Source organism: Pocillopora damicornis, chromosome 8, assembly GCF_964200805.1.
Source record: "Pocillopora damicornis chromosome 8, jaPocDami1.2, whole genome shotgun sequence".
NCBI lineage: Eukaryota > Metazoa > Cnidaria > Anthozoa > Scleractinia > Pocilloporidae > Pocillopora > Pocillopora damicornis.
In genome coordinates this window covers 20,433,315-20,461,308 of record NC_142677.1, presented here as the reverse complement: position 1 = coordinate 20,461,308, position 27,994 = coordinate 20,433,315, and the positions used below count along the sequence as shown (strand labels likewise).

At 37.7% G+C, this 27,994-nt stretch overlaps 2 protein-coding genes across 3 annotated transcripts; one reads left to right on the top strand and one right to left on the bottom strand.

Annotated features, from left to right (window-relative positions):
- Positions 1–3: 3 nt before the first annotated feature.
- LOC113666685 (uncharacterized) lies at positions 4–8,606 on the bottom strand. Of its 2 annotated transcripts, none has more exons than XM_027182482.2 (12): positions 8,198–8,606; positions 7,059–7,687; positions 6,234–6,413; positions 5,424–5,466; positions 5,245–5,309; positions 4,924–5,038; positions 4,488–4,567; positions 4,114–4,157; positions 3,447–3,700; positions 2,818–2,870; positions 835–2,511; positions 4–466 (listed from the first exon to the last, which is right to left on the bottom strand). In XM_027182482.2, exons 2-12 carry the CDS (start codon positions 7,635–7,637, stop codon positions 215–217), a joined length of 3,342 nt encoding a protein of 1,113 aa, XP_027038283.2. In that variant the 5' UTR covers positions 7,638–7,687; positions 8,198–8,606; the 3' UTR covers positions 4–214. The 2 variants fall into 2 exon arrangements, with proteins under 2 accessions (XP_027038283.2, XP_089070864.1); XM_089214738.1 differs by having other exon boundaries at positions 8,268–8,406.
- On the top strand, positions 8,474–27,992 carry LOC113666446 (uncharacterized). The gene is made up of 26 exons (XM_027182240.2): positions 8,474–8,641; positions 8,770–8,848; positions 9,316–9,421; positions 11,462–11,786; positions 13,656–14,260; positions 14,444–14,468; positions 14,710–14,775; positions 15,181–15,219; positions 15,615–15,796; positions 16,014–16,145; positions 16,624–16,666; positions 17,233–17,285; positions 19,966–20,083; positions 20,288–20,364; positions 20,524–20,561; positions 20,877–20,935; positions 21,042–21,150; positions 21,617–21,733; positions 22,107–22,226; positions 22,482–22,574; positions 22,874–22,970; positions 23,434–23,591; positions 23,907–23,972; positions 24,199–24,286; positions 24,496–24,564; positions 25,678–27,992. The coding sequence occupies exons 1-26, from the start codon at positions 8,620–8,622 to the stop codon at positions 25,807–25,809; spliced, it is 3,018 nt and encodes a 1,005-aa protein (XP_027038041.2). The 5' UTR covers positions 8,474–8,619; the 3' UTR covers positions 25,810–27,992.
- The last annotated feature ends 2 nt before the right edge of the window (positions 27,993–27,994 follow it).

Genomic DNA, 27,994 nt, shown 5'->3' with positions numbered 1-27,994 from the left:
ATAAATAATAAGTTTTGTTTTTTATTTCTTTTTTCACTTTTTTTTTGGTATTAAAATCCTTGAAATCATAAATAAACTCAACGTTAAATAAGATGGTAAGATATTTAAAACAATAAAAAACGCACAGATTTCCCTCCAAGAAAATTGTACCGGTGTTACACCAAAGTTCAAAGTTACTCTAACAAGTTCGTGAGAACGAAGACATACTAAGGTTTCATAAAGTAGCTGTTCTTCCATTCAACGACACCAGTCCCAGCGCTCGTATGGACTCCGATTGCTGAGTTAGCACCGCGATGACGTCACTGACAGAGGGACGCGTTTCAGGGTCTGTTAGGACACACCGCATGATGAGCTCTCGGAGAACACCGTTCGTTACCAGGCCTATTTGTTGATGGATCTGTTGCGGAACCGGAAGCTCTCTGATGCACATCTCGCATAGCAGTAAACCGTAACTGTACACATCCGCCTGGAAGGTGAAGTAGTCGTAACGATGTTAAGTGGGACTTTTAGTCAAGGGATTAAATCGTCACTAGAGAAAGTGTCTCAGAATAGGAGTGTCCCTCTCAATGAATATATCAGATACTAAAGGTAACAGGAGCACTCAGTAGGTGTCTGAGTCTAACTTCATGATTAGAGGTGTCCTAAAATAGATTTTCCACAAAAGCGGGAAGTAACAGGCATTACTGCGCAAAAGTAGAGGACATTGATATAAAACAAGGGAGACTCAATGAAAATACATGCAGCTGATAACAAGCTCAAAACACTGATCAAAATTCGAATAGGGATCTAAGGTTCCGCGAGGAACTTTTATTAATAATACGTACACATCTTTACCTTTGGAGATTGCTGGGAAGTAAGGGCCTCAGGAGCAGCGTAAATTCTGGCTCCTGGATTGACTGTCATGTATTGGCGCATGAAATTTGCTGCTCCGTAGTCTGAAAGCTTTGCCCTCCAACAGTCATCCCGTCTCCATAGCAACACGTTTGAGCTGCTAATGTCTCTATGCATGATGGGGAAAGGTTTGTTAAGATGGAGATAGTTAAGTCCTTTGGCGACATCCAAAGCGAGACAGATGATCTCCTCTTGGTGCAGAGCCCGCTGTTCTAAAACTCTCCTCAAATCCGTATCGAGTAGTTCGGTTATAAACAAAGGGCTGCCATCATCATTCGTCGCACCAATAAACTGTAGCAGGTGCGGATGTCGGCATCGTGATGCGATACTCATTTCACGCTCAAAAAGTCTGCGATTATGCGGTGACAGAATAAGATCGTGAATTTGTTTCACCGCGACTTGACAACCGCGAAACGTTCCTCCGTAAACCTTTCCCCAGGCCCCTACACCCAAACTGTTTTCAGTGAGAGTTACTTCCTCTCTTCGAATAATCCAGTCACGTGGCTCAAGGCGACGATATTCGGCTAAGGCGTCTTGCGCCACAGAAACCGCTGATTGCAATTCTCGCAGTCGACGTTCGCTTTCGGACGCGGTTCGTTCACTCTCTCGGATTCGTTGTTCGTACTGTTCGCGCTCTCGCCCCATGGTCTCTCTATTCTGTTGCACAATCATTCTTTCTTCATCTAGTTCTCTCTCCGTTGAGATACGCCTGCTTCGCTCCTCGTCCACTTGAATCTGCAGGTTCCTTAACCTTTCCTCCAGATCTCTCTTCTCCTCGCGTTCCTGCTGCAAAAGATCGAGCTGTTCAGCAATAGTGTCCTGCTTTGTTTGAATATCTTCTTGACTGGACTGACTCGACAACCGTTCACTTTCCAGACTTCTCTCCAGCTGGGTGCAGGCATTTCTCGCTTGCCGCAGCTCCTCTTCCAGCCTTAATCTTTCCTGCTGTTCGTCACTCAGTGTTCTTTGTATTTCGAGCAAGCTTGTCTCCTTCTCCCTCAGTTGCTGCTCTCTCATGTCGCGCACAGTTTTCTCTTCATCCAGCGCTCGACGAACACGAACAAGATCATTTTGAACTTTGCGCAAATGGGAACCCGCTTCACGCTCTTGTTCGAGCTCTATTTGAAGCTGTCGCAACGAAACACGCTCTCGTTCTAGTTCATTATTAATCATAGCTAAATTAGCAGCTTGTTGTGCTAAGACGCGATCCTTTTCCACTACAGTGTTTTCTAAGACTCGAAGACGTTCTCTATCGGTGGAATAACTTATCTCCAAGTCTCTCATTCGCCCGAGTTGTCGTTCTTTCTCTTCCTCCATGTCCTGCAGCTTTCCCCTTTCTATTTCAAGCAGCTTCTGGTGTTGTTGTAAGTTCTCCCTTTGCTCCTTGCTGTGCTGATCCAGTAAGGTGATTTGCGACTGCATTTTTGTATGATGGAGAAGAATGTCCAGCTTGACAGGTTCAAAACCAGTTGTTTCAGGTTTGTCCATGTTAAGGACCTCTGACGCCTTCCTTCGTCTACTCCGAGTTAGTATGGCGTTTTCTGCTGAGTCATTTTTTTCCGCCTGACATCCCGATTCAGCCTGCTTTACACCACTAGAGGGAGATACTGGTTCCTTGGCCTGTATGAAAAAAAACAAAAAAACAAAAGAAAAAAACCAATTATTTTTTGACGAACGTCACCCTTTCAGTTTTAAGGGTAAACTGCCATGTACAATTGTTTCATCACTTTTCCACGTCGGTGACCGCACCTACCCCATTCCCCCGAAAAAGAATCGACATTCTGATAACTGTAACGGTTTCCCTCAAAATATTCATTGATTAACCTAATGGCTCCTTTTACGACCCTGGTCCTATTATTGCAATTCTTCCTCAATGATTTATACACACAAAGGAAGTTTACGAAACACGATATAAGAATTCCTCACCGGAGGAGACTTTGTTTCATTTGTGAGAAGCTTTTTCCGAGCATGCTTTTTACCTGCGTAAAGAAATGAACATAAAAAATTATCTAGTGCTGACAAAAAAAAGAAGTAAATAGGGTCGTTTAGGTCCAAGCACATATATATATATATTGGTACGTGAGCAAAAAATGAGGTTGGGGGTGGGGGGGGGGGGAGGGAGAAGGGGCGGTAACCTAAAATTATCCAGGATGAATAACAAGACCTATAGTTGCATCACACTACATGTAAGAGAAGCAGGTCAATGTGTAGCACCTGTGCAATTCCATCTTGCATGCATTCTTAGCCTTTATTACGACGTACATGTCATGGCTGCAACTCAGTGCATGTGCTGCAATATGCAGAGTAGCAGAGTAGAGATGACGTTTTACCATGAAAGACTTAAAAGGTTTTCATAACTTGATTCCGAAATACGCAAAAAGTACGAGAGTGATATAAAAAATGAATAAGCTATATACATGAATGAACACAAAACAAACGGAACTATTTCAACTAAATTACACAGATTCCCAAGTTCGCGGCATGTAACTAAAAGAGTTCTTCACGAAGAGTATTTTAATTACACGGATTATTTTAATAACAGAATACAACAGTACCTTTGGGTGTTAGTATTTTCCTTTGCTCTAAATTGATCGGGCTTCTTGTGCTCAGGCATCCTGTGCTCAGGCTTCCTGTGCTCGGGCTTCCAGTGCTCGGGCTTCCAGTGCTCGGGCTTCCTGTGCTTGGGCTTCCTGTGCTTGGGCCTTCTGTGTTTGGGCCTCCTGTGATTGGTGGATGTGGACTTTGTGGCTGTTCACATGGAACAACAACATCTTGCTTCTTGTCGAAAAATTCCTGTGCTTCCTTTAAACTTGGGATAACAACAAAAAAAGCAATTTTTGAACACTCCCATTGTACAAAAATGTTCAATTATTTTTCTTGGGAAGGGCAAGCAAGTTGATGTTCATAGGTGCATTTGAAGGGGAGAAAAGGGCAGGGCTGAGGCTTTCTAGCCTGCCCATCTCTAGCAGCTCCTTGCTGCATTACCTTATAGCTAACTTCCAAGCTACAGCTTTCTTTTTCTCTTATTTGTTGAAAAAGCCCCTAAGAGTGACCATTCTGGTAGAATTATTTTAGAACAACTCCAAAGATGGTTGTGTGCTGTTGAGTTAAAGAGGAGCAATATCAGGAAACATTTACAACATTTATGGAGAAATACATGTACTCTCCCTCCCAAATTTAAAGTTAAATGAAATATTTAGCCAATGTTTATCCTCTGTATACCTCAGCTCACTCCACGATAGCTGTTCAGCAAAACGGTTCTGAAACTGAAATATGGCAGAAGAATTTACAATCAATTTTGCTCTTCAGTTTGGAAGTTGGAAGAGTAAGTTTCTCAGCTAAATGCTTTTCTGACTAATATCTTACCAGCTCTGGAGAAACTATACATTCATTCCCCAGTCAAAGCAAGTGACTGTAAGTGCTTTTTTGATTGGTAATTGAATGCTAAGTAAAAGCATTAGCAGAAAGAGGCATTAAACCTTGAGTCACAAAATTTGGATCATCAGTTAAACACACTGAGATATAGAATTAGAGTATACAATTAGAAATAATTATTTCTTAATTATTGTGCAACACAACAATGATAGAAAACCCACCAACTCAATTAAGTCAGCTTTAGTGTCTCTCGGTATCACTTTGTAATTCATCACCAGAACAATGTCCCTCTTTCTTGTATCTGGTACAAAATATAATTGATGTATAGTATCATTCAAATCTAAGTTGACAGTCTTGACTCAAAACTCAATCCTACAAACCTATAGAGAATCAGGGGCAGGGGTTTCAAAAAGGTTTGAAGTAGGCATCAGACTTTGCAAAAGTAAGTGACTGTGAAAAGTTCATTAAGGACTTAAAGGTAATTATTTTGACCAAAGTAACCAGCGACATGTTATCGAGTAGCTGGCAGCACTCTGGCAGTTGTTGAACTGTTTTAAAACCCCTGAAGGGACAGTTGAGAACTGAGGCTTGAGGATCAAAAATCAAGGATAAATGAATAAATTCTGCATCATTCTCTATATATGACAGCTGGCATACCTTGACTTTCAGGGTCTAGAAATTTTCCTTGATCCTTACATTTTTCACAAATGGCAGCTGCCCCAGCAGGAGTTGGTCTGGCAACAAGAAGTAAAGGGGAACCCACAAAACTTGCCTATCCAAAGACAAAGAACAAACAGTGGCTGAGACTATCACTTTATGCTACTGTGCAGCATGAGAAGCATTTAGTATATGTCTATTAATGAAAATACTGATGATAAAAATAATGAAGCCACAAGCTGTCATAATTTTGAAAACTGTACTGGAAAGGAATAAACTAAAAAAACCAGAACATACCAGTAAGTAACATTAGTAATTTACCTTGCATTCTGTTAAATCTTTACAGGGAATTCTGAAGTGGTGTGAAACAGTTTTGGAACCAATTCCTAATCAAGCATAATCACATTGGATAAATTACCTTGAGGGCTTTATTTGTGTGAGAAGCATGCACTTTCCAAATTACAGCTCTTATGACAAAATAGTAAAGAGGGTGAGTTTACCTTCATTTGTCTCCATTTCTATGAAAATTTTCTCTGCATATATCTATTACAAAAATTGCAAGTACCTCATCATTCAATCACAACTATTAATAAATATTCATTAGTATTAATTGTTCAAATCATGGCATTCATGCAATTTTTCCCTGGTATTTTAAAAATTGTTAATAGAAAAAAATTCTTAGTGCATGGTAGATTGCAATATTTTGATTAGTATAGAACTTTAACTTATGTAAAGTGCTTCTGAATATTTTTTATTGTTTTAGTGCTAAATAAATTCCTTATCATTATCATTATATATGATAGGGTGCTATCCCTTCAACTCTCATGAGTTATCAAGACAGAATTTCTCCTTTCAATATCAAGCAGACAAAGGGCAAGAATAAAGAAAAATTTAAATTAGGGGATTGTGAGATGATCCAATAATAAATTCTTACATCTTCACTCACATCAAGAAAATTGTATAGCAGGCAGTTAGAATTTACAGATGAGATCATGGCTGTGAAAGGGTTAACACTTAAACTACCATGACTGACCAAGACAGAATCTCTTCTCACAATACATGTAGAGTACCAAGCAGATGAATGATGAGCAGAAGAAAAATATTAATTAATTAGGTAATTATAAGTTGATCTGATACCTAATTCTTGGCATTATCATCATGAGAATTGTATGGCATGTAGTAAGGAGAATTTCTTAAAAGATCTCGGGAGTAAAAGCAGTAAGGACCAAGATCACTTTGTTTCTTTGCATTACCAGTAATTGTAAATCAAATATGAAGTACCCCTAACAAACTCATTGCCTTATATATACCTTTACTGGAGCTGATGCCTTTCCTGTAAACTCTCCAATCTGAATGTTACCAACATGAAGGACAATGTAAATTGGCCTCTTCCGGTTCACTGACACAGTCGGAGCAGCTTTCAGTGTTTGCAGCTTCTGTTCCTTTACCTCTTTTTTCTGCTTTGCTATCTGAATTTCTTGCTTTGGTTCCTAATAGGTAAGGAAAATAAGACAATTTTAACCCATTCATAACCAATATCTAAAATGAAAATTCTCCTTACAATCTGTCATACATTTCTTATACAGTTTGTTCTGAGAATTTGATGTACGATCAGATGATAATCCCCTAATTAATATTTTTTGTTATACTCACTCTGCCTGATATTGTTTTCATACTGTAAGGAAAAATTATTTCTTAGTCATTTATGGAAGTTAGTGTAACCAATATTTATTTTCTGGTCATAAAACACCTTATAACACTGGTGCATTCTTTGTTTTAATTCAAATTAAGGTGTAAATTGCTTATTAGTCAATTCATTCTTAGCAAATAAGTATAACCAAGTTAATTTGTGCCTTCAGTGAAATTCTCAGTTATCATTTATTGGTGTGGTGATGGAAATAACTAAATTTAAACATAAACAAAGAAGCCATGTCAACAGATTAACCTTGCTGTAATTGGCATGGAATAATGAAATATAATAAATGATCTATGATTGTTTGAAACTGGTGTCATGATTTGCCAAAGAAAATTGGGTGGTCCTGGAATGCAAGAATAGTTTTGACTACCTCAATTAAAACTTACTGTGTAATTACTTTTTCAAAATATCCCACAATCTTATTGTCTCTGATACTTACCTTTGATTTTTCACCTGAAGAGGAAGATTCACCAACAACTATTTTGATCTTGTGTTCCAAAGGTTGATCTTCTACTGGAGCTCCCAACTGACTGGAAGCATTAATTCCCTCTTGTAAAACAGATGTACTATTTCCTTCAAAGCCAACACCTTCATCGTTCATCTCCTGGTGATCAATATCCATGGCTTCCTCGATATCAGATCCTTGATTTGTAAGATGAGAGGCTGAAGAAAAAAGTGTTGCATTGAACTTTGCAATTCTAGAGTTTGATGAAAAGTTACTGGAATGATCAAGGTGTATGCCAGGGTACAAATTGTTTGAGTTGTTTCCACTTCTGTAGTGTCCCAAAGGAATTTTCTCCATGCTGGCATTTCCTGCTGTTAGATTTACTGGGCCCCTCTGCCATGTATTGCTGTTAGTAATGTGGTATCCATTGTAGGTTTTTGCACGGTTTTTATTGTGCCTCTGAGAGCTTAAGCTCTTTGATGATCTTGCTCTAAGACTGTGATTACGAGCACTGTCACTGGCTACAATTACTTTCTTTGTTCCTTCACCCTTGTCCCGCGCAAATGGTTCCATAGCTGAACCAATCACATTGGAATTCTCATTGGAAAATCAGCCAAGGTGGCCTGTTTTAAAGAAAGAAGAAACATATTATTAATGATAAAGACAAACAGATTTAATAAAGTGAGACCTATTGGGAGACATTAACAGCAATTACACCCTGATTGTTTCGGCGAGATTGATAGTATTTCCAATCTCTTCTGCCAAAAATAATAGTTTGAGTTATTGTATCGATATATTCTCTTTGAAATAAAACAAATGGTCATTCAATTTTTTTTCTCTTTTTCACTAACTTCCGGTTCTCACATGAGCAGTTTCCAACCCTGGAAAATAAAAGGCTTTGCTTGTGACCCATTGGAAACAAAAGACGAAACCAAAACAGAGTGTAACGACGGTTGTTGACGTGTACATAAATAACTCGGCTTAAACCTGATCCAGATATCAACTTGTACCGTAAGAACTTTTGAAACTTTTAAAACCGGATGTAAAACTGACGATAGTTTCGAAAACAAACACGCACTCTAGTCCTTCCTAGTTAAAAATTTTAAATAAGAAAAAGCAACTGAAGGACATACCAGTCTGGTCCGTGTACGTTTTCGGCGCAAAAACCTCCACAGGCAATACCACACCCTCGCTTGACCGTACCTGAAATATCATCTTACATATCTAAGGGCAGATCAAGTGGATAAATGTACAGTTTCCGCTCAGTCCATCGCATTTGATTACAGCGTTGCCTCAGGAAAGAACGTTAGCCACCGTACTGTTTACATCTGGAAATCTGCGCAGCTCTAATTCGGATCGTTGCGCATATGATGGTTTCAGTTCCGCTGTGAATTTTACGAACAGCCCCTAGCACCAAAGCGAGGCTGAAAAATTTGCTTGCAAAATGGCGGGCGGTTAACGGAGAAATAACTTTACTCGAGCCACGTATGGTACAGTTGATTGCTCCCCAGTTTCAGGAATTGCTCCGTTTGTTTGGTATGCCTGATAGAAAAAAATGAGTGAAAGCCTGTTAGAAGGTATTGCAATTTCTACCTGAGTATTTGTGAAGTGGGAAAGGAAGCTAACTTCCACACATTAAACAAAACATCAGTCGAATGCCTTGCTGCTGCAGTTCACTAATGTCAGTTTTTTTCCTCCTATATAGGCCTTGACAAAGCTGAGCAAAGACCATACTCGGGTTGGAAAACAAATGGCTTTGCCTCAGGTGGTTCTCCGGAGAATGAGTAAGTTTTTGCCGTTCAAAAATGGGTATTTATCTGGTCCCAATAAGATTTTTTTTTTTGGATATGATCGTGATTTCCGCATTATTCCGACCAAGTCGCGATCTTCTGTCATACTGTCAGTTGTTGTCAATGAACGCTTAAAACGATGAAGTGAAGTGACGATAGAAAACTTGCGTTTCTTTCTAAGTGATGCCTGAGGCTTTATTTGGTTATCCAAGCTTTGAACCCGAGGGTAAAAATTTTGTCTCGAATTCGAACCGTTAACTTCGTTTGTTATTATTTAACAGAATTAATTTTCACAAGCTATAACAATTCAACTTCTTAAACTAAAGTAATTTATGAGATGCTTGATCACAATATCCATAGTCATTCGACTTTTAGAATATGAGTGGAATTTATTTTAGTTGTTTCATTTGTGTTTTCCTTTAGATACATGTTAATTTTTTTTTGTTCCTTTGCTTTCCAAGTGATGTTTGTTTGCTAGATGTGGGTGTGAGTCAAAGTTGTAGGCAAGCTTCACCACCTTCCAAGGAACCTGAGAAATGTCTGACAGATGGACACAGAAATCCTAAGGTGTGATTTTTCTCTATTTTACACTTCTTGGGTCAGTTATTGAAACAAGGTCTGATATTGGAATGTGGTTTTTGATGATCAGTAGACATTGAAAGTTCCTCATAGGTGAGATTTTTTTTAAGTAGTTAGATCTTTCTTTTAGTGCTAAAAAGAAGCCCTTTCGACAGTTTTGCGAAAACTTAATGTTTAGGTGATATTTTCTGCTTGATTTAAGATTGTTTAGAGCTCAGTTTGGGTTAACTAGAGTTGAACTTTGTTAAACGTACATGTAGCTCTCAGTTGGTAAATTTACATGCACATGTACCTCTCCTAATAGATAATAGATGCCATAATCAAAACTATTGGAAAATTCCTACTGGCTTACCACCAGCCCAATTTTAGCACTAATAGGATAGTGTACATGTCATGTTTTTTATTGGACAGTGTATTAGGACAGTTGACAGGTCATGCCAGTGTAAGTGGAGAGCATGTGGCATATGGGCAGGCTGTTGTCATGCATTTTGCACTAACTGTTTTTTTTTTTAATGAAATTGTGGAACTGTTGTCTAGTTTCTCTCTCAAATTTTGTCATAGTTTTGATCAACTGGTAACAGGAATTTGTGTTGTCCAATTCTGTCTGTAATCATACTCCTGATCAACCAATCAGACTCCTTCTCTGCAGTCATCACTTGTATGATTACAGATTGAATTGGACTCCACTCAGTTCTATTGCCATCAATAATCAAAAGAAGTAATGTGTCAATGTTATTTCACCAATGTATATGAATTGTATGGGTAAGATGTTTGCATACATGTACATGTAGCTCAATACTTCACCATGCATACTATTCTTGGATAAAGAAAAACAATGTATTGCCTTTGGGTTTGCATCTTTGTTTTACAGTAGTATGGGCTGTGTTGAAATCTGACCATTGTATGATAATGCAAGAACATCAGAAGATGTAATTTTGCTTGTAATAAAACTTTTGACTGCCAGCCCAGCCCCAAAATAGATCATAAAGACTTGTTTTAATTGTCAGTATTTATTTACACATTGAACTTGGAGTGTAACATTAATTTGTGATAAAAAAAAAACTCAAACTTCTCTGTTCAGTGGCTTTACTAGTACTTCCCAGGTTTTCTTCATGAATTTACTCTGCAAGGAACTTTTGAACTATTAAATTAAAGAGAACAAAGGCTTTCATAAGGTGTATACAATGTTCTTGGTTGGCTAGGCTCACATATTAGGACATATATACATGTATATGTCCTTGGCATTCAAAGGGTCTTTGCACTTGTCTTAGTGAAATGATCAATCTCTTCCTTTCAATTATTGGCTGGTATACTATCATACACATGGATTCAGAGCACTTTCTAACATTTCAGATTGTTTCAAACAAAGGTCGTTATTATGCTTTTTTGTTTACAATTCCCCAACTTGTGTTTTGGCTTGGGCATCATTCAGTTTATTTGTCAGTCTTGATTACTTCAGTTGGTGATAACACTGTCTGCAGTGTTAAGAAACTGCAAAATTATCAGGATAAGGGCCTTTTCACACTAGGCCAAACTAGAATTGTCGCAATAAAATAAAAGGAAAAATTTTTGTTTGGTCAATTCTGTCAGTGCTTGATCTGTTTGTAAGACTGGTCGGCACAGTTTGCTAAAGGATACCACCTCTAATTTACATTAATTTTAAAATTTTAGAATCCCTGAGTTCTGAAACAAAAGACAATTTTTGCCTCTATATTAAACTGATTTCAGTTCAAGTACATGTTTGTCATAGCTTTTACGACTAATGATCAACAAGTTTAACTCAGTTTTGTTTATTTTGTCAATTTTGTCCAGTAATTATCATGGGACAAATGTCAGGGGTGCATTATTTTGAAGATTGTCTGCTTCAGCCAAAATTTGTCAAGCAACAAACAATCCGCACTTGTAAAGTGTTGGTGATGACAGAAAATTTGTCTTAATAAACAACCTTGTTGTTAGTGCATAAAGGCCCTTATTAGGGTCATTTGAAGTCTACATTACATTTAACTGACAATTTTTTTGTACTGTTAGGACTTTGATGCTAAAAAATCATCATTTAAAATTCCCAAGAAAGCCAAACCCCAGACATGGATTGAATCATCATTCTCTTCAAAAGACAACATGTTAAGTGAAAGCCCTCAAACAAGACTGAAAAAGCAAGCAAATAATCCAAGCACTCCTAAGAAAAGGAATTTTGAGAAAGAAATTGGATATCGCATTCATCGTCAAGGGCATATGACTCCAAAAACTCGAGGAAGTGAAGAAGTTGCCACTCCTAGGTCACGATGGAAACATACAAGCCCCCCTGGTTGGCGAGATAAACCAACATGTACCAGAAATGATTTCTCTTCTCAAGGTTTGTAACATTGTGACATTTGTGACATTGTTAAGGTTATGAGTCTCAGTTAGGGTAACCAGTCAACTCGCCGACGGACTAACTCGCCAACGTATAAAATCGAGTAGAGACGCCGGCGAGTTGGTCGTCAATCCAATACAACTTATTAGAAGTTAAACATACAGAAAAGTAAACGATATTTAGTAAAAAAACACTGGTGAACATTGGTGAACATCTAACAGAAGCTTAAACATTGGTGAACATTGGTGAACATCACCAATGACTATAACAGCTTAAGACGCGAACGAGTTATTGTGTGACAACAACACCGTAAAGACTCATCATGTTAATCGCTCAGATTTTTTAACGAAAACTTGGCTTTCTAGACAAGATCTTTAGTAAAAAGCAATTCTTTTTATTTGCAACAAAGTTTATAAGGATCTCAAGGCGAAAAAAGGGAAGTAAACATCACCAATGACTCAAACAGCTTCAAACGCAAACGAGTTATTGTGTGACAACAACACTGTAAAGACTCATCATGACAATCGGTCAGATTTTTAAAGAAAACTTGGCTTTCTAGACAAGATCTTTAGTAAAAAGCAATTCTTTTTATTTGCAACAAAGTTTATAAGGATCTCAAGGCGAATAAAGTAAAGTAAACATCACAATGACTCTGACAGCTTCAAACGCGAACAAGATAATTATTGTGTGACAACAACACTGTAAAGACTCGTCATGACAATTGGTCAGATTTTTTAAGAAAACTTGGCTTTCTAGACAAGATCTTTAGTAAAAAGCAATTCTTTTTATTTGCAACAAAGTTTATAAGGATCTCAAGGCGAATAAAGTAAAGTAAACATCACCAATGACTACATCCGCTTCAGATGCGAACGAGTTATTGTGTGACAACAACACCGTAAAGACTCATCATGTTAATCGCTCAGATTTTTTAACGAAAACTTGGCTTTCTAGACAAGATCTTTAGTAAAAAGCAATTCTTTTTATTTGCAACAAAGTTTATAAGGATCTCAAGGCAAAAAAAGGGAAGTAAACATCACCAATGACTCAAACAGCTTCAAACGCAAACGAGTTATTGTGTGACAACAACACTGTAAAGACTCATCATGACAATCGGTCAGATTTTTAAAGAAAACTTGGCTTTCTAGACAAGATCTTTAGTAAAAAGCAATTCTTTTTATTTGCAACAAAGTTTATAAGGATCTCAAGGCGAATAAAGTAAAGTAAACATCACCAATGACTACATCTGCTTCAGATGCGAACGAGTTATTGTGTGACAACAACACCGTAAAGACTCATCATGTTAATCGCTCAGATTTTTTAACGAAAACTTGGCTTTCTAGACAAGATCTTTAGTAAAAAGCAATTCTTTTTATTTGCAACAAAGTTTATAAGGATCTCAAGGCGAATAAAGTGACGTTAACGTAGCCAATGAACAAAATTGGCTGTAGACGCGAATGAGTTGTGTGAGTCATTGGTGATGTTTACTTCGCTTTATTCGCCTTGAGATCCTTATACACTTTGTTGACCAATGTTCACCAATGTTTAAGCTTCTGTTAGATATTCACCAGTGTTTTTTTACTAAATATCGTTTACTTTTCTGTATGTTTAACTTCTAATAAGTTGTATTGGATTGATGACCAACTCGCCGACGTCTCTACTCGATTTTATGAGTTGGCGTTGGCGAGTTGGTCCGTCGGCGAGTTGACCGTAATTCACAGTTAGTAGATAAGGTTGAGCTTCAAAGAGAAACCTGTCGCTATGTCTAAGTTGGTGATTGCTGATAATAGCTGGATTTCCATTTTGAAATGAAAAATTTGTATATCTATTGTACTTGTATCTGTATAATAACAAAAAATTCTTAAATTGCAGTTTCAAATGCTCACAACGATGGAAAATGCAATGGTTCTGATCCAGAAGTCCTTGCAAGAGCTAATATGCAAAAGGAATGTAGCTCTCTTGTGGAAGAGCAAAAACATAGTCATTCAGTTTTGGATTCCCTCATGGGCAGTCAGTGCAAGGGCAACCAATCCAGTACTAACTCTAATGGTGAAGTTTCAATTAGTAATGACACTGACTCAGACAACAATTTAAGGAAAAAAACTAAACTGGACAAAAGTGCAAATTTAACAAATGATCTGCTCTCTGATGAAAATTATGAAGATTGCTTTAAAGATTACTTTTGTGCAAAATGCTCCACTAAGTTGTCACAGAACAGAAATTGCTCACATTGCAGCAAAGACAATTTCCCTTCACAAGCAGCCACCCCAAGGAAACCTCTTTCACCGGACAGATTTTATAATGTATATGACAGCAAACATCCAAACGTTCAGCGGACATATGGTCGGCAACGGAGAGATGGAACTCCTAAATTACTGCAGAAGGGATCAGTGAGAACAATGACATCTGCAAAGGGATCAAGTAATGAAGAATGCCAAACAAATGTGACTGCAAAGAAGAGAAAGAATCAGCTGAAAGTAGGTTTGATTTATAAATGTACTACATTTGTAAGAAGAACAGTATGAAGAACATGCATACTGATGTTAGAGTGTTAAGGTTTAAGGAATGCATAGTGAGGCTGGCATATTGCCATCTTTTGTGCATGAGTACACTGAAAGTTAACAAATCAAATGTTCTTTTTCCTTTTCATGACAATGAAGTTAAGCAGCGAAGACTCCGATTCAGGTAGAGTGTACATGTATTGTCATATTTCATTTGATTTTAGCTCAGTTTTTTTGTAAATTTGAGCTTTGGTGTCTTGTATCTTATCTCTATGATGCAAAAATCAATTCAATTGTGAACCAACTTTTAAAATATTCCCAGAAATTTAAAAAAACTTGATTAGCAAATGGTTATGGGTAAAATGCCATAATGCTGATACTTTGATTTTTTCAATATTTTCATTGTGGTTTACTCAATTTCAAAGAATCAAAAGTACAAGCCAAGAGGAAGCGAAATACAAGGCAATCGAAGGTCATTGCTCCAAAAAAAGGTTGGTGACATTCTCTATGTTGAAAATTGTATATATGATGCATCACAATCAACTAGATGATTTAATGATATCATAATTATTGTTGGTTACATTTTGTTTTTAGACTTACTTTAAATGATCAGCAATTCATTTGTGGATCCATTTCCATTTGAGCAAAAAAAAAAACAAAAACAAAAACAAAATCTGGCTAAAAAGTCACTGGCAATAAACTTATACTATTCACCTTTTTATTTACTCCATTACTTTTAAATGATTTCCAGAGAACAAGTCTCAGTTGGTCAAATTGTCTGAAAAATACTTGATCTGTAACACTACATGTATATCTCATTAAGGATATGGAATGATGTACCTGTAGTGGTTAGTTTTCCTAATCACTAACATTTTTTATGAACCTGTTTTTTGTAGTGGATGTCATAACATTATCAGATGAAGAAGAGGTTATAGGTGGGTTGTGTGCATAGTCCTATTAACCTTTTAACTCCCAGATTAGATTTGTAATTCTCCTTACTGTCAACCATACAGTTCTTATAATGTTAGTTCAGAGAATTTAATATTGGATTAACTTATTATCCCCACATAGATATTTTTCTTTATTCTCATCACTTATCTGGTTGATATTGTATTGATTTTGTAAGGAAAATTCTGTCTTGGTCACTCATGGGAGGTAAAGGGTTAATAATATGTCTTTAATTTTCATGCAATTGATGCACTTAAAGACAGTTTACCAATTTTCGTCATGGTAGCTCAGAGAACCTTTAAAACTTTGTACTAGTTGTAGAAGGAAAAAACTGAACTACACTGTACTCAATTATTCTTTATACTTTCTCTTCACCCTGCAGAAACAGAAGCAAAGCTTGTTGTAGAGCAATCTGATATTTCTCTAAAGGAACTTAGCAGCTCTAGTGATACTGTTGTCTCAGAGTCACCCATCAATCAGGATAAAGAAATTGCTTTAGAGTCAGGTTACATGAGCACTAGTGTTTGTTCAGACACATCTAGCAAAGGAAAAACATCACCAGAGGTAATTTTTTTTTCTTTTGAAGAGAATTACTCACTCTACCTGGAAAATTGTGATCAGTGTATAAATTATAGCTCCTTTGGTGAGAACATTGTAAGAAGAAAAAAGGGGAAATGTGTTAAACACTTTTTTATGACTGAACAGATGTTTGGTGAAACCAATGAGGCTGGATACAGAAGATTACATGTTCCACATATCAGATATGTTTATTGTCTTTTAGAGGGAGGGAAATGCCCAGAAGAAATCTGAAAATTTTCAGCCCTATGTCAGAGATGATGGTGAAATAGAGATAATGCTGGGACAGAATGTGTGGATTGGAACTTTGGCCTGTAATTCTACTAAACCATTAAAGGTGAATTAAAGAAAATGTTACATATAGCTCTTTTTAAATTACCAGCTTCATGTAGATTACATTAGTGTAGTTATTAATTTATTGCAATGGTAACTGCAACAATATTTCTTGATATAATGATCTTAGAATTAACAATTGGTTCATACGTCAGCATGCGTTCATCGAGATATGAAGCACGTGGGAAGTTTGGAGAGCACAAAAGATACGTAAGAGTTGCTTGAGGCGTAGCCAAGAGCAACTCTAGCTTTTTGAGTGCTCTTCAAACTTCCCAAGTGCTTCATATCTCGATGAACGCACAGCTGACGTATGAACCAATTGTTTTATAACATTTTCAACTGGATAGAAAATTTTTTTTCTGGAGGGATTTGTTTGCTGATGTCATGAGCGTGCACAATAGGAATATGAAGCACACTCACGCAATTGAATTTGATTACATAAATTTACTAGCTATGTTATAATTGTATTTATGTACTTTCAGATAACTCGCTGTGATGATGAGATTTCGTTTGGTATTGTGATTGGTGAGTGGTTCAGTTGTTCTGTAGACTTGTGTAAAAATCATTTGATGATACAATCAATTGAATTTAAAAAAATCAGAAAAGGATCCAAAGCTGTTTGGTTTTATAGCTTTTTTGGTACTTTGGGCTTTCATTTGAAGGTAGGTCCTGCAAACCAGCACCACAATAAGCAAGTGTCAGCTACCTCTTCATTTGGCAAAACAAAATTCACAACAGGTTTTGTGTTGTTTTTGCAGCTTTTCTGTTAGAGGTATCTTACTTTTCTCTTCTGAAATTAATTCTAAGGGATAGTTTGGGGTGAGTTTTCTACAGTAAGTGGTCAATTATGGTATAAAAGGGTGTATTTTACTGTTTTTTACAATACCCTTATTGTGTGGAACCTGTATTAAGGGGTCAACAAATTTCTTCTGTAAGTTTTTGCATATTTACTTACTTTCCTGAATCCACCAGAAACCTTAGTGATATAATAGTCAACCAGTCCAATTCTGGTTGTATTATACATTCACGTGTACCTGTTCAAAGTTTAAAAGTAAAAATGAGACTCTTTTTGTATTCTACTTTTTTCACAGGTGATAAAAATCATGAGGTTACCATTGTTGAGAATGACTTTTCTTCTTTGAAAGTAAGAACTATGCTGAACTGTATTGTGTATTAAACTGTACTAGAGAGGGGATATAAGACAGCAGGGATTGTTAGAGAAAGGGGGATATAAGAGAGGGGATAGTATTAGAGAGGGGGTACTTATAAGGGAGTGGAAAATCTCCGAGAGGTTGCTTGTTAGAGAGGGGGCATATTGGAGAGCAGGGTTTATTAGAGAGAAGGGATATTAGAGAGGGGAAAGTATAAGAGAAGGGGACATCTAAGGGAGAGGAAAGTCTTAGAGAGGGGGCTTGTTAGAGAGGTGGCATATTGGAGAGCAGGGTTTATTAGAGAGAAAGGGATATTAGAGAGGGGAAAGTATTAGAGAGGGGGACATATGAGGGAGAGGAAAGTCTTAGAGAGGGGGCATATTGGAGAGCAGGGTTTATTAGAGAGAAAGGGATATTAGAGAGGGGAAAGTATTAGAGAGGGGGACATATGAGGGAGAGGAAAGTCTTAGAGAGGGGGCATATTGGAGAGCAGGGTTTATTAGAGAGAAAGGGATATTAGAGAGGGGAAAGTATTAGAGAGGGGGACATATGAGGGAGAGGAAAGTCTTAGAGAGGGGGCATATTGGAGAGCAGGGTTTATTAGAGAGAAAGGGATATTAGAGAGGGGAAAGTATTAGAGAGGGGGACATATGAGGGAGAGGAAAGTCTTAGAGAGGGGGCATATTGGAGAGCAGGGTTTATTAGAGAGAAAGGGATATTAGAGAGGGGAAAGTATTAGAGAGGGGGACATATGAGGGAGAGGAAAGTCTTAGAGAGGGGGCATATTGGAGAGCAGGGTTTATTAGAGAGAAAGGGATATTAGAGCAGGGGGAAGTATTAGAGAGGGGGACATATGAGGGAGAGGAAAGTCTTAGAGAGGGGGCATATTGGAGAGCAGGGTTTATTAGAGAGAAAGGGATATTAGAGAGGGGAAAGTATTAGAGAGGGGGACATATGAGGGAGAGGAAAGTCTTAGAGAGGGGGCATATTGGAGAGCAGGGTTTATTAGAGAGAAAGGGATATTAGAGCAGGGGGAAGTATTAGAGAGGGGGACATATGAGGGAGAGGAAAGTCTTAGAGAGGGGGCATATTGGAGAGCAGGGTTTATTAGAGAGAAAGGGATATTAGAGCAGGGGAAAGTATTAGAGAGGGGGACATATGAGGGAGAGGAAAGTCTTAGAGAGGGGGCATATTGGAGAGCAGGGTTTATTAGAGAGAAAGGGATATTAGAGAGGGGAAAGTATTAGAGAGGGGGACATATGAGGGAGAGGAAAGTCTTAGAGAGGGGGCATATTGGAGAGCAGGGTTTATTAGAGAGAAAGGGATATTAGAGCAGGGGGAAGTATTAGAGAGGGGGACATATGAGGGAGAGGAAAGTCTTAGAGAGGGGGCATATTGGAGAGCAGGGTTTATTAGAGAGAAAGGGATATTAGAGAGGGGAAAGTATTAGAGAGGGGGACATATGAGGGAGAGGAAAGTCTTAGAGAGGGGGCATATTGGAGAGCAGGGTTTATTAGAGAGAAAGGGATATTAGAGCAGGGGGAAGTATTAGAGAGGGGGACATATGAGGGAGAGGAAAGTCTTAGAGAGGGGGCATATTGGAGAGCAGGGTTTATTAGAGAGAAAGGGATATTAGAGCAGGGGAAAGTATTAGAGAGGGGGACATATGAGGGAGAGGAAAGTCTTAGAGAGGGGGCATATTGGAGAGCAGGGTTTATTAGAGAGAAAGGGATATTAGAGAGGGGAAAGTATTAGAGAGGGGGACATATGAGGGAGAGGAAAGTCTTAGAGAGGGGGCATATTGGAGAGCAGGGTTTATTAGAGAGAAAGGGATATTAGAGCAGGGGGAAGTATTAGAGAGGGGGACATATGAGGGAGAGGAAAGTCTTAGAGAGGGGGCATATTGGAGAGCAGGGTTTATTAGAGAGAAAGGGATATTAGAGCAGGGGGAAGTATTAGAGAGGGGGACATATGAGGGAGAGGAAAGTCTTAGAGAGGGGGCATATTGGAGAGCAGGGTTTATTAGAGAGAAAGGGATATTAGAGAGGGGAAAGTATTAGAGAGGGGGACATATGAGGGAGAGGAAAGTCTTAGAGAGGGGGCATATTGGAGAGCAGGGTTTATTAGAGAGAAAGGGATATTAGAGCAGGGGAAAGTATTAGAGAGGGGGACATATGAGGGAGAGGAAAGTCTTAGAGAGGGGGCATATTGGAGAGCAGGGTTTATTAGAGAGAAAGGGATATTAGAGCAGGGGGACTTAGCAGAGAGGGGGACATATGAGGGAGAGGAAAGTCTTAGAGAGGGGGCATATTGGAGAGCAGGGTTTATTAGAGAGAAAGGGATATTAGAGCAGGGGGACTTAGCAGAGAGGGGAAAGTATAGAGGGAGGACTTATAAGAAAGAGGAAAGTATTAGAGAGGTGGCTCTTCAGAGAGGGGGGCATATTGGAGAGCAGGGTGTATTAGAGAGAAGGGGATATTAGAGAGGGGGGACTTACAAGAGAGGGGAACATATCAGAGATGTGGCTCTTTAGAGAAGGCATAGCTGACAGGGCAGTGTTTAAGGGGGGGGGGGATTTTAGAGAGGGGTTTCTCATTTTATTTACAGTATCTAAAAATACATGACCATCGAATTTCTCAGTTTAGCGTGATGTTTATGAATTTTTTTCTTCAGGTTCATCCTTCTTCAAACCCAGGTCTGATTGTGTTGGGAGTAACTGCAGGCTACGCACTGAAATTAAGGGAGAGGATTGATCACAGCAGAGGAGCTTTCCTTAATCCAGGAAGTGCCGGTAAGTTTTTTTTAACTATTAATATTATTTTGCTGGACAGGACTATTAAAAAAGAAGAGAATGGTCCAATTCAATATTGCCGTCTGCAAGGAGCTGTGCTATTGTGCCATAAATGTTCGTGAAATAGCACTTCACTTTGCACAAAAGATTATATAGGAACCTTTAAAAGGGACATCCTAACAAGGAAGTTTTTATCTTAAACAGTGACAGCTGAAAGGGACATTGTTCTTGAACTTAGTGAACATGTGAAGCCAGAGGTGACTGCTGATTTGGATGATTGGGTATGTGCAAGGTTTCAGTAGCACCCTAATCCTAGGCGAAGTAGTGGAAGAATTTTGCGATTCTTACTTTCAGATGTGTTACTGAGCATCAACTTTGTTCGAGAGCTGCGCTATAGTTTATTCTTGCTATTAACTATTGTATTTTGTTTTATTTTTAAGGTGACAGAAAAGTTATCAAAAGAGTTTTCTCAGTTGAGGTAAGTATAAATTTAGACAAAGAAGCAATCAGGCCTCAAGCCTTTAGAAAAATTTGACTTCAATATTATTTCGGAGTTCGCATTCAACGTTTTGACAGTTGTTCCAACGTCATTCGAAATTGCACGTGAAGTCATTTAATGACTTGTTAATTGTTTTAAGTTAATGACTACTTTCTGTGCTCAATTTTAATTTTTCAGTACTCAAATTTCACGTCTCTGCACCATTTCGTATTATCAACATGCCCTCAGTCAATGAGCGTGCTAAAATGTTTGCGCGTATATATTTTAAGCCCTTGTCCACTTCCTATTTTGCAGCTTAGAAGAAGCAGAGAGAATTCGAACATACAAAACCCAAAGTCAAAAGCATCAGAAGAGTAAGATGACATCATCGCTTTCTTTTGCCTCTTTCTTACTCCTCTTTAACGTTTTCAACCGTAATTCTGTTGTTGCTAACACAGTTATCACAACGATTGTTTATAGCACCTGTTGCAACCCATGATGGAGGCAGTCGTTCTACTATTGCTACTCGATCCAAGACGTACAACACGAGAACAAACAGTGATAAGAAGCCAGCGGTAGCAGCACAAACGTACAGTAATTTTATGATGTTTATACAGTTCATTATCATATCTTACATTGGATGCGGTAACAAATGGACTTATGCCATGTTAAATTACATAACCTAACTATCAACTGAAATGCTAAATAGAAAGCCTCTAGTTTGGAAAATTATGATATTTGTCTGTTTTTCGTTGAACCGAGTGTCGAAAGTAATGCAAGATTGTTTTGGTTTTACATCTATTCGGTCTGTGGTTGGTCTACAAAACTTGAGGTATCCTCTTAACCAATCAGACACAAAGCTAAAACCGATCATGACTTGGTCGCCCACGTTTTCCCGCGTTTTTGATAGGTTGACTTTTTTTGAACATATTTTGAGTTCTCATTGGCTAATAATGATGTAAACCTTGGGTTTTGGATTTTCAACACTCATTTGAAAACTTCTCTAATGTGTGATGTGTACTTTGTTGAAATCTGTTGTCGGTTTTTTTAAACAGGCTTATTGTTTATCCACGTCCTCCTCAACCTGGTGGAATCACAGTCACTACAGAGGACGTCGCTTGCCTTGCACCTGGTGAATTACTAAATGATGTCATCATCGACTTCTATCTAAAGTGAGTTTGATTGATGGCAGTTACCCGCCCAGATATATTTTATCGTCTTAAGAGCAACTATTTTTAGGTTTAGAAATCCGTAACAGAGTACATTTTGAGTTATCGCTGCAAAACTAAACCAAAAGTAAATATAACGGCTTATCCGAATAACTTTCGTGAAGTTCGGGAAAACATTTGTGACCTGGTCGCAATTAGTTTTAGTTTTGCATCTGATTGGTTGAGAGGAAAGTCCGTTTGTTTTCAAGGCCAATCATAGCGCGAGGTGAAGCACAAATAACGCAATCTCGATTTTCTATCGACACTCAGTTGAAAATTGCTTTTATTGTTTAAATGTATCTCTGCCTTGTTGTCTTGTACCTTCTCTCATTTACAGATATATATTTTTTGAGAAGCTCTCACCCGCTGACAGAGAACGCACACACATTTTAAGCTCATTCTTTTACAAGCGATTGACTCAGAGAAGTACCAGTGGCAGTTCCAACACCTCCACCAGGTTTGTTCGTCAAGAAATCGACCAAGTTATATTTTAATTGGCCAACTCCCTACTTTTTTAAAATCATTTGAATTTCCATATTCTTTTCAAAGCGCACGTTTATTATCGCATCATGAAAGTCGATGAATTTCAAAGGAATTGCTGTTGAAAGGAAATTAATTTGTTTTTTTGGATTTATATGTGCGTATTTTAGTATTAGAACCTTATCGCAATTTTGTAATTAATGTTTTTTTCTTTTTTGTATTTTCACCTCAGCACCTCAGACAGAATGCATTCTCAAGTGCGAACATGGACCAAAAATGTGGACATATTTGAAAAGGATTTTGTGGTTGTACCTATTAATGAAAGGTGCGTTAGAAGGAGAAAAAGAAAAACAGAACTGGAATAATTTTAGCCGCATGTAGAACAAACATAAAAACATTATCAATACACCAGTTAGAGGGTAGCTTAGTAATAGATTGCAGAGAAGCCAAGGACCTATTAAATTTTAAACGCTTATTGAATAAAGAACTACGCTAAGATAATGCAGGCAGTAGTAAGTGGCAAGTCGTCCGCAAAATAAATTTGATCTTTGATTAAAGGGAGTATTTTGGCTATATGGATGGATGTTGTGAAGAGTGAACTTGAGTTTCATTTTACCTCAACAGCTCACATTGGTACTTAGCGGTGATCTGTTTTCCTGGGAAGGATGGCCAAACTCTTGTCAATGAAATCAATGATGAAGACGATGGGAGTGACTCAAAGGTACTTGTTTCTTTTAACAACCTTTCTGATGGACGCCAATTAGTCCGAAATTAAAATGTGTCTTTTCAGTTAATTACGAAATTCATTTTAAAAAACAAACAAAAAAAACAAACAATTTAAGGAGATCTTAAACAGTTCGAGTTCAGTTTTTTATTAAATCAATAATGCCGCACTGCATATCCTACAAAGGACCTAACTGTTAGCGCGCTGGACCCTGGGTCGGGAGGTCTGGGTTCGAACCTCGGCCAGGCCATTGTGCTCTGTTTACGGGTAAGACTCTCACAGCACCTCATTTGGTAGAAATAGGTAGTGGTGGACTTTCAGAGAAAATAGAATGGACAAAATGTTGATTGGCGATGCTCTTAGTCGTGTTATGTTATAGACTTATGACAGTTGCGCGAGGAAGTAGACTTTTCCCTTCACAATAGTAAAAACAAAATTGAATGAAAATATTCCACTTCAGAATGAAGACCACGATATTAAAACTGGTGAAGAAGCAACAAATGGTCGCGATAACGATAACGATGTTCTTCTGCTCCGCTCTCCATTTGCAAAGGACCGGAAGAAATCACCCAAACAAAACCAGAGTAAAAGCTTGTCGAAACAGATCATCACATCGCGGTAAGTTTTGTTTTATTGGGGCATTTGATTCAGATTACCTCTTCCATGTGGTCAAATTTTAGAAAATACAGAAATCGATCTAGCCGGAACATTTAAGCTCATTTTGGACTTTGACGCAAACGGGTTCCAATGCTCCGTGTTTTGCTTTCTCGGCGTGAAACTGGGAAATCCTAACACCAAAGACAAGTTATCTTAGCTTTTTCCACAAATAGGTAAAGGAAAGCAACCGAAGTTCACTAAATTTTGTAGATGGAAAGTTCTCTTATTGCATATCATTGAAAAGTTTTTTTTTCGTTGTATCTCTCTTTTTTTCAGACCTTGTATACTAGTTTTTGACTCCTTGGGATTGACGAGATCAAGGTGTCTCTTTAATCTCAGAAAGTAAGTGTTTACTATAAACGTATAAAAAAATTGTTATTTCTGTTTATTTTTAACCGGCGAACTTTCTTTGGACTACCTACATTGAGCGGGAAACAGACTAGCGACGCGGCACATGGCGGAAAAACGGCACCGATCACCCGTGGTTATGTTTAGCTCAGTAGATCAACCTCTGTGAAGATTTTCGCAGTGAACCTGACGTTTTAACCAACATTTTTTTTCTTCACAGTTACCTTCAGTGTGAGTGGAGAGAACGAAAGAAAGAACCTAATACAAAGTCTTTCGACAAGGATGCAGTGAAAGGAAACCACCCAAAGGTAGAAATTTATTCATTTATCTATTTATTTGTTTGTTGCTAATTATGGTCAGTTACGAAAATTTCTGTCGTAATGTTTTTGTATGAAGATTCTAGTTCTGCCCAAACTGTCAATCGAACGATCACCCATTGAAAATGGTTAAACAACTAGTGTCTAACTGGTACGATTATATTTTGTGTACTCTGATATTTTCCGTACGTATTTGTCAGGTTCCCGGTCAAGATAACCATTTTGACTGCGGTGTTTACGTGTGTCAATACGTGGAGAGCTTTTTCACGGTAATAGTTGCTTTGTTGATTAATAATTATTCACTGGAATTAAAGCAAGCTTCCTTTCTGTTTACCCAAGTCTCCAGTACTTCATTTTTCAGGCCTGAAAAGTCACGGACCTTGAATAGACTTCATAGGAGGTCATAAGTTCAGCAAGTTCTGGATGTTTATTTGTTTGTTTGTTTTAATTGTAATACATCAGTAGAAACAAAAGGAATTACATATACATAAAATATAATATAATAGAATTGAAAATTTAACATATGGTGTGGAAACCCGCAGAGAAACCAAGATGCTTAAGCGAGCTACAGGCTCTTCATATTTTCTAAAATTGAGGGATCAGTCATATGGCGTGATTTAGGTACAAATATTTTAGGCTAAAAAAGGAAAAAACCCACACACAAAACAACAGCAGACACGTAAACAAACATATAGTTAAGGAACTTGAGAAGAGTAAGAAAAAAGAAAGCAAGAAGGGAGCCAGCTTTGGAGTAATATTCGCAATTTAATAATAATGACGATAATAATAATAATAATAATAATAATAATAATAATAATAATAATTACTTTATTTATCCTGATTAAAGACCGGTCAGTAAATCAATAGTGATTGACTGGTATCAATCGGATACCAATAAAAAAATACATAAAAGTCAATAAAAGCATGAAGTTTACAATTGAATAACAAGATCTTTTTAAGAATTATTGAATAAAATCTACGTTTAACTTGTACAAATGTGATTGGGGCTGTCCATGTTCGCCAGGTAAGTAAATGTTTTGCCCTTAAACTGTGCAAGTGTTGTGAGCTCACGTATATCTCTTGGCAGTTTGTTCCAAGCACTCGCATCTGAGAATTTAAACAAGGTCTGTCCACATTTAGTCTTAACGTGTGGTAGATCGAATAAAGTTGAATCTCTGAAGGATCGATAATGTTTTTGTGATCGTTTTATTAAGTAAACTAACCTAAATTTAGACTTAAACAGAGAAAGTGTGCTAACATTTGGGGTTTCAATTTTAGGAGAATTGAAAAATTTAGAAGTGGCGTTGGAAAGTCGGAAATAGTGGGTGCCCTGTGTCGTTGTGAACTTCTTTTATAACAACGTTATCTTTTGACTTTCTCAGGATCCAATCACAGACTTCTCACTGCCGATAAAGAAACCAGACTGGTTCTCTTCAATCCAAGATAAAAGAGAGGAGATACGGAAACTTATATACACTTTGAAAACTTGTGCAGAGGTCGACAATGTAACATAAAAGCTATCAAAGGAGTACTGATGACAGAAAACTTATGTGGGTCATAAGCTCCGCAAGGTTTATGTATAGAAATAACCGACATCCGTGACCATGAACGATTTGGTAGAAGGTTAAAATAAAAACTTCACTGCTGATCCAACATTGAAACAGGGCGAGTTCAATGCGGATTGTTTTGCATCGACCTTTGGTGCATGTTATTGCTTTATCGGTTAAGGGGGCATAACGGTTGGTTCATGGTAAGATTTTGGTAACTTATTTAAAAAAAAAGATCATATTTAATCAACAATTCAATCAAACCAGCCCAAACTTGGTAAGAAGTACACCCAAGTAATTGCCTACATCATGACATGTTTATAGTAAACATGTTGTTTATTGTAGGTAAATAACTAACAAGTTACTGTGAAGGGCTATTTTGAGGGTTTACTCGGAGCCCCTCACTTTTTTGTCATTTCCTTTTAAAATACTCACCAAAATTACTCGGAGCCCCTCACTTTTTTGTCATTTCCTTTTAAAATACTCACCAAAATTTTGTTACAGTGGCATTATCCAATCGTGTCAAGAGTTGTCGCCTTTTTTATCATTTTGGTTGTCATGGTAACCAATTAGATTTGGCAAATGACAAGTTACTTATAAAACCAGCAGTATTTCAGAAAAAGAAATTTTGCTCAATTAGGTCGCAGTTAATTACATAAATAATCTTTGTACCAAATTTGGTGTCAATAGCTGAAATACTCATTTAGAATTATGAGGGGCCAACAAAATTACCCCGAAAAAACCTATTTTTGGAAAAATGCAATTAAAACTTCAGTTTTATCTAAATGTCACTTGCAAAACTAATGACTCCCTAAAATGGCCTTTTATGAATCACAGCACACCTACTTGAAGGTATGCCTAGGTTCTTTGTCTTTTTACTCAGTCTGTACAGCTGTGTAGGTTATGCCTTTGCACATTATACACAGGTCTTCTCTCTACTTAGCATGTCTTTGTACAAGTCTAAATTGTTTGTGTTTTTCTTGAGCTCTGTGCTCTGCTAACTGAATTCTTCCCCTGTCCAAAGCTTTGTCTTACTTCCTTCCAATTATGCTTGCCAGGTGAGATTTCAGCTTTCCTAATGACATCAATTTTTTTTTGTTGCACCACAACTGAAGTGCAAAGCAGCACAGGATGCAGCCATGACAATTCCCTTTCTTCCATGCAACTCATGCTTGGGACACTTGTTCCATGCCAATGCATCAACAAACTCATTTGCATTCTGGGTGTATCCAGGCAAGCATATGATGAGGAGTGCTGGCTCACTCAAACGATCATAGATTTTCTCAAGGGGTTCCTTGAAAACACTATCCAGGTGATGTGGCTTGTCTGGACAAGGCAATCCCCTTTTGAACTTGCACCATGACAGTATTTGTGCCTTTCTTGGTTTGAAAATTTTAGGCAGTGATTTGGCAGATTTGCTCGCTGCCAACATCATCTTCGCCAACAAAGGTGACTTCTACAGCTCGCGTTTCTTTCCTTCTCTTCGGCACAACCTCTAGTTTCCAGGTTCCCCCATAACCTTTCTTCTTGACGCACCATTCCTCAAGACAGACTGTCTCTCCCAACTTCTAGCATGATTTGAACGATTTGTAACTGGGCTTCATATTAGTGGAAATTTTAACTTCAAGGATCTGGGGCTGGACTGAAGGGTCTCAGGATCAAATGGAATGAGTTTTTGCACAATTTTGGAGAAATGAAACGTGCTAAAACGATTGGATTACCTGTGATTACCATGGCAACCAAAATTGACACTGTACTAGCCTTCAAAAGCGGCTGTTTTTTAGCGGCGCATGAATTAAGCGTAAAAAACATATAATCGGAAACTAGATGGATTCTGGTATCACTTAAAAGGAGATAAGAAAAAGGGTGAATTTTTCAATTTTTCTTCAAAATCCAACCGTAATGCCCCCTTAAGATTTTAAATAGAAAACTGGTTTATGAGAGGTTTTGAAGGGTAGCGATTATAAATAGTTAAGTAGTGCTATTACTTTCTTTCGTTTTTGAGGCACTAAATGTGTATAAGTTATTTGTGAATTTTCAAATTACTGTAAAATTTTACGTGAGTGCAGATATTTATCGGTGGAAAATGGATAAAAAATAAATTTGCATTTTGCCATCTTTTTACCTGATTAAAGAAAAAAAACCTCAAATT